This window comes from Meleagris gallopavo, chromosome 22, assembly GCF_000146605.3.
Source record: "Meleagris gallopavo isolate NT-WF06-2002-E0010 breed Aviagen turkey brand Nicholas breeding stock chromosome 22, Turkey_5.1, whole genome shotgun sequence".
Classification (NCBI taxonomy): Eukaryota; Metazoa; Chordata; class Aves; order Galliformes; family Phasianidae; genus Meleagris; species Meleagris gallopavo.
Genome location: NC_015032.2, coordinates 12,156,191 through 12,162,770, shown reverse-complemented (window position 1 = coordinate 12,162,770; position 6,580 = coordinate 12,156,191). Strand labels below are relative to the sequence as shown.

General features: G+C 52.8%; 1 protein-coding gene across 3 annotated transcripts; it reads right to left on the bottom strand.

The window, feature by feature from the left end:
* Nucleotides 1–5,983, bottom strand: PMEPA1 (prostate transmembrane protein, androgen induced 1). Of its 3 annotated transcripts, none has more exons than XM_019622305.1 (3): nucleotides 4,915–5,978; nucleotides 760–813; nucleotides 1–658 (listed from the first exon to the last, which is right to left on the bottom strand). In XM_019622305.1, exons 1-3 carry the CDS (start codon nucleotides 5,257–5,259, stop codon nucleotides 113–115), a joined length of 945 nt encoding a protein of 314 aa, XP_019477850.1. In that variant the 5' UTR covers nucleotides 5,260–5,978; the 3' UTR covers nucleotides 1–112. The 3 variants fall into 3 exon arrangements, with proteins under 3 accessions (XP_019477850.1, XP_010720852.1, XP_019477852.1); XM_010722550.3 differs by having other exon boundaries at nucleotides 1–661; nucleotides 4,915–5,835; XM_019622307.2 differs by lacking the exon at nucleotides 760–813 and having other exon boundaries at nucleotides 1–661; nucleotides 4,915–5,983.
* Nucleotides 5,984–6,580: the final 597 nt, after the last annotated feature.

Here is a 6,580-nt window from a genome sequence, read left to right as displayed (position 1 = left end):
TTTCCTTTGCTCATCTTCCTCAGCTCCCAATCCCTCTCCTTTTTCCTTTCCACCAGAAGTGCAGAGTGTTTCACTGACTTTGCTTTTTTCTCCTTTTTGTTTTCTTCCTTTTTTAAAAGGGGTGCCCTTTCTGTTTCTCTTTCTCTTTGTTCCACGCCGTTGTGCTCTCAAGGCCATTGATTTGTGAGGGATGGAGTCTGCTGCCCTCCAGCAGCGAGGGCACCCCGCTGTTGTTCTGCTGGTGCTGGTAGAACGTGGCTCCGGGGTAGTGCCCGATCACCTCGCTGTAGGTGGGCGGCGGGCCCTCCATCCTGCCGTTGCTCCCATAGCAGGTCGCGCTGATGCCAGAGTTACTGCTGGGGGGGCACGGCCCCCCGTACACCGAGTTATCTATCAAGTCACTGTCGAAGATGGTTCTGTTGGGGGGTGCGCGCACCGACTCCCTGTTGAGCTCCATTTGCTGCTCGGGGTCGCGCAGCTGCAGAGTGCAGGGTCCCTGGTACGGGGGGGGCTCCTCGCCGTCCGACAGCGAGATGGTGGGGGGCAGGTCGATCTCGTGCTGCAGGTAGGGGTAGGTGGGCTGGAACCTGTTGAAGCGGTCCCGCTGCAGGAAGGACGGCACCGCCAGGCGCTCGCTGGGCCGCGGGGTGTAGATCTGCTGCTGGAGGGGAGAGAAAGAAACGAGAAGGGGCGGCGGGATGTGAGGTGCGGCCCTGGGGCGCGGGGGCCGGCGGCACGCAGAGCCCGGGCTGTCCTCACCTCAGCCATCCCGCTCCCCGACACAGTGCTTTCCGACGGCCACAGGCTGCCCTCCTGCATCGGGAAGGAGAAGAGAGGTCGGTGTCAGCACGGCTGAGCGGTGCCCCCACCCGCTTCCCCCCACCCTGGGATGGGATGGCATGGGATGGGATGGGATGGGCACGCTGCCCTTGAACGCCGCTCCTAGCAGGGCTTCCCTCCCTTCCCGTCCCATTTAGATCTGATAAATCAGAATGAATGATGAGTGCCAGCAGCAAACCGTTTTCCAGACTGCAGGCCTTCCCCTCCCAGCCATGCCCGCCCCGTGGGCTCCTCTCCCGACCCCAGCCGTGTTTTTCAATATGTGATTCATGAGCCATGGGTGATTCACGAGATATCAGCAAATGCTCCATGAAATAATGGCAAGATTGAGAAAAACAGAAAACCTCACACCCACGTTCTGATGCAAGCAATCAAGAAAACCATGGGAAAATAAAGACAGTTAAGCAAATACTTAAGCTTAATCTTGACTTTGCTATAAAAAATACATCTCTAGCAACAGGACGGTTCTACAGTTTTTCTTCCCCAAAGGGATCGATGGCCCCTGGTTACAAAGGCTGAAGAGCTGAGGCTCTGTTCATCCTGGCACCAACCCCAGTACTGCAATCTGTACCTGGGACCCACAGCCTCCCCACATGGCCTTACAGCCCACGATCACAACAAACAAGCAAACAAACACCATTGGTTGCTGATACTGTGAGCACACAGTTCACTTCTACATTTCTGCCCCGGGACCTGAAGTATTTAAATATCGCTAATATTGCAACATTGCTCCAGGAGAGAGAGCAGGAGGAAAACAAGCCTGGAGGGCTCATAAATCCACCTCTGCTGGCTGGCACTTCCCAGCTGTGTGCAGGTGAACCTCCGGGGCTGGCACAGTCAGACACCTTTACCACCAGTGGAAAAAAAACTGCCAAGTCCCCTTTGTATTTCCCTTTTAGGATTAAGAGTCCTATCCAAAGGTCGCTCTCCATGTCTTTCTGGGGATGTCCAGGGATTTCAGCTGTCTGGCAGCAGCCTGCCCCTCGCCCAGCCCTTCGGAGCCATGCCAGCCCTACAGAGCACAGCCCAGAGCACCTTGCAGTGCTCACCTGCCGCCCCAAACACAGCGTGAGCCCCGTGTTAACATTTCCACAGAACCAATGAATAAACCCTACTTTTTCCCTTTTCTTCATTCTCCCCAGTTTGGGATACACTTCTCACCGGGTATGCAGCCCCATCAAACTGTTTCTGAAATAACTGCACATCCACCTCAGAGTGGTCCTGCTGCCAGTGCAAGGGAAATGGTGATCTATACCACAAGGAGATGCCCCAATACCTCCCCTTGCTCAGAGCCCTGCTCTGGCTGCATCCCGCAGTGCCGTCCCTGTGCTGGGCAAGGCAGCAGCACCACGCTGCACAGCCCCAGGATGCACACAGCTGTTTACACAGGCACCGACTGTTTAGTCTGGGCTGCTCTAAGCGAACTCCTTGCCTGCAGGCACCGTCTGCATTCAAATTCCCCCAGCAGCTGAAGGAGCTGCAGGCTGCAGGGCAAAGCCTGGCCAAGCGGGGTGCTCAGCATCATGCCTGCCTCCTGAGCTCCCAGAGAGCTCCTATCTCATCTTCCTGAGTCAACAGCAGGATGAAAACTGCCAGAAACCGACTGCCAGAGGTGGGCAAACCCACAGACACAGGGCATATCTGTTCTCAGCCCTGGTGCCGTGGTACAGCCACCCACAGGCTCCCTGCATGGCCCAGGCTGCCCCTGCACAGTGCTGCACCCCATCTGGGACCTGAATTCATCTCAGCAATGGCTGCACCCCCAAAACTTTGTTTTCTCAGAATGGAAGTTGGGTCTGATGAGTAACGTGGCTGTGAAAGCCCCTGTAAGTATTCCAGGACTCATTTTGGAACCTCAGACTTCTTTCTGATTTCATTTTACAGCTACAACTTTGACTTCACAGAACCTCTTGCTTTAGTTATGCCAGAGCATTCCCACTGCAGAGCAGAGTGACACAGATTAAAATTTCTGAGCTGTCTTTTCAATTTTGTCTTAGGAAGGTCTCTATGCTCCAGAGGTGCAGGGACAGTGCCGTTCTTATTGAAAAAACATATATTTTCAGCCACGTTTCTTAAAGAAAAAATAAAAAGGTACCTGTTACAAGGAGACAGTTTAAGAAGTAGAACAGATAGGACTGTGATGCACAAACAGGTGCAGCAAAGCAGGAATTCCCTGGTAGCACGAACCACATTAAAAAACCCCACCTTCAGGGAAATGAATTTCTCCTTCAGTTGTAATTTTTGAGCTACAAGAACTAAAAAAGACAACTGCTGCGCATCTTGCAGTACTCTGACCATGGAATGAACTACTTTAATATTTTAAAAGATGAAAAGGGTGTTTGTAGCTCCAGTGCCTGTCTGGTCATGACAGCAAAATGAAGTTTGAGATGTAAAAAGCCCAACACCAGTTCAGTGCAAGTTTAATGGCTCACACAAGCTGGTTCTGAGCTGAGCACAGTCGCTGCACACAGTCAGACTGCAGCAGCTCTCCCCAGGAAGGTGTGCTGTGCTGAATCCCAAATGAGCCACCTTGAAGGTCGTTATCATGGCTGATGCCACTGTGAGATCTCGAGGGCTTCTCGTGTCTCCAGGAGGGCACTGGGGACATGCAGGATCTTGGCCCCTCACCTCTCTGTGTCAGGGCAGGGAAGGAGCAGGAGAACAGTGAGAACAATAAATGCCCCAAATGGGGGTTGGAGGAAGACTCAGAAGGCTCCGTGCCCTCACAGAAGTCTGGCACCATCTCTTTCCAGATTAGCCTTCTTTCTTCTTCTTAAAGAAAATAAAAATAGCCAACCTGAAAAAGGTTTGTCCTGACATACAGTATGCTGACATGATGCAGAGTGGTTTGGTTGAGCTTGGGGCTTTCCCAGCATTCCTTCCCAACAGACATCTTCCTCCAGCAAGAGAGCAGCACGGCGCAGGGACAGCGGTGTGATGGGTACCACAGGCTGAGCAGCCTTCAGCAGTGCCATGCTTATCAAACCTGATGGCAGAGCTCTGCTCTCTTAAAATGATAAGAAAAAAAAAAAAAAACCCACCAAAAAAAACCAACACAGTACTTGATTGTTTTCCTGGTTTTGCTAGAAAGGAATGCAGCCCTGCAGAGACCAGGACAAGGCAGCAGTGCCTGCTCAGCATGCCCTGCACATCAGGAGACAGGAGCTTGGAGCAGTGACCTCTTTAAACAATACGGGAAAGATGTATTGTTTAAAGAGCTTTAAGATCTTTCGGAGCGAATGAAGCAAAAATTCATCAGCACAAGATATCCCTGCACAGGGTTATGTAGGCAGCAGTGAGCACGCTCCCCTCCACTAAACTGTTGTGTCTTTTCTCTGTAGGTTCCTGTAACTGAGCTGCTGTATCTGATGAAATCTTCAGCTCTGCATAGACCAGCACCTGCCACAGGCTGGAGAGGCTCTCCTTGAGCTGCAGAGGCAGTTAACACATTTCTCCTTGGGCTTCTATGAACCACAGAGCCCGAGCTGTGCTGGGAATCTCCCGAGCATCCCCTTGGTGAGGTTTCTGCTCACGTGTCTGATGGGCACTTCCTGGCACCTCCGCCACAGCAATGACAGTGCTGCTTCACCCCTGGTAAACTCTGGAAATCCTTGAGGATTTCCCATCCTCTCCAAGGCAAGGAACAAACTACTACACTCCTTTGGGATTCTCCCACTGGAGCTGCTACCAGAGTCAATAGTTTGGTGCTGTTAAATGTCAAGGTGTGTGCATCCCCCACATCCAGCAGTGCAAGGTGGTTTCAGGAACAGGGCACACCAGGAACAGCCTGGTGTGGTTACTTTATTAATGGAAAGTCCAAGCTGCAAAGTGTAGAACTGCCTGTATACTACATCATACAACACCCTGAAAAGCCAGAGGCATCCTTACAAGACTCCCACGTCCCTGGGCAGATGAAGCCAAGACCCAGCCTGGTCATCTCTCCAGGCAGCATTGAGCCGCACGCACGCAAACCCAACTGAGACGAACGCCTTTGGCTCTCACATTTCCCAAATTTCACATCACTTGGCAAACAACGCCGTACGGCACAGATGGGAAGAGCAGCGTGTGACTTACTGATGACAGATTCTCATCTCTCCGCCTCCCTTGGCTGTGCCGGCTGATGAAGGATCGCGCAGAGAGTTTGTAGTGGTTCAGCAGGCAAGTGATCACCACCACCATCACCATCATCACCACCACGATGATGATTATCTGTACAAACTCCAACTCCGCTGCAAGAGAGAGAGAGACATATTGTGAGCCACCTGAAAAAGCAGCACTTAATGGAGTGTGAGGAGGAGGAATTTGGCCAAGCAGGCGGTGACACAGCACAGCTGCATCCTTCCCCCACAACACTCCCAGACACACACACACGTGGGCTCCGTGTGCTTTCAGCCCAGCTACTTCGTAAAAAAACCACATTGATTCATGTCTTCTGGTGCCCCAGAGCAGTCTCTAGGAGGGACCTTTAGACACGACCCCCAAAGCACAGATTTCCAAACCACAACCCGGATAAAACTTGATAAAACTTCCTTACCACTCCCTGGTGCTCCGCTGCCCGCAGGCTGCACAGCCCCCGTGCCCATGGGCGCTGATGGAGCCTTCCCCTCCCTGCATGGCCATCGCAGAGCAGGGCTGCAGCACCGCACTGCTCGCCCAGCTGACAGCAGGAGTTTGAGCAGCCTGAACTGGCACACAGGAGAGCTGCCAAAAACCCTCCAAACAAACAGGAACAAGCAAACAGATGACCTGCTTAACTCCAGAGACACTTGGCATCCGAAATAAAAAACAGTTCTGGGCATTTCTACTTTGCATCTCGGTAGGGATGGCTACAAAATGCACTTTCCGAAGGCTCTGCCTCACACTACCGTGGATGCAGCCACATGCACGTTACGCAGACACACACAGCACAGGTGCCCACACGCAGACTCAAGGTGCCCAAGGGCAGCATCACACCGCTCGCAGTGCCTGCGATGCCATCTGCTGAGTCAGGTAGATTTTTTTTTTTTCTAATGGAAAGTTTTCTCCTGGCAGGTGGCATTTAAGTGCCAGTAAAAGCAAATAAATGTCAAGAAAACAGTGCAGGTGGTAAGTGCCACTGGTTCCTTTGGAGTTCATTCTGCTTGCAGCAGCTATTTCTGCTGCCGGACAGGCGCACTGCCCATCACCTCCAGATCCCAGAATGTTTAACCCACTCCATCCACCACCTGCACAATGCAGAGCTACGCACTGAAAGCAGGAGCTTGTCCTGACACGTGGTGGTAAGGAGCCCTGGGAGCACAGGAGCCCATGGCTCTGACGCTGGTGGAGCTGCTACCAGCTGAGCCACCACGGGTTCCCAGGCAGGAAGGGGCCGGTGGCAAGGCTGACGTGGGGGGAAGGAGGAAGGGGCTCCCACTCTATAGCCGCACTTACGGCCATCCGTCAGCAGGAGAAGCAGCTCTGGGAGCAACTGAGGAGCAGTTCTGCAGGCTGACTGCAATCTGCCTGCTTCCCATCAGCCAACAAGGGCACAGCTCACGATTCGTGCACCCGGAGCCCGAGGGCAGACAGGAACCCATGGGCAGGGGAAATGCCTTCATGCAGAGAGCACTGCAGAAAAGCAAAGACAAAAAGCGACAACCCAAGGTTTTAGGAGGATGAGTCAATTCAGCCTCAGAATGAAACATGTGCTTTGGCCACAGCAGGAAGATACACGAAAAACTAAATGAGGCCAGCGATGGAAAGCCTCCTTTTTAGCTTA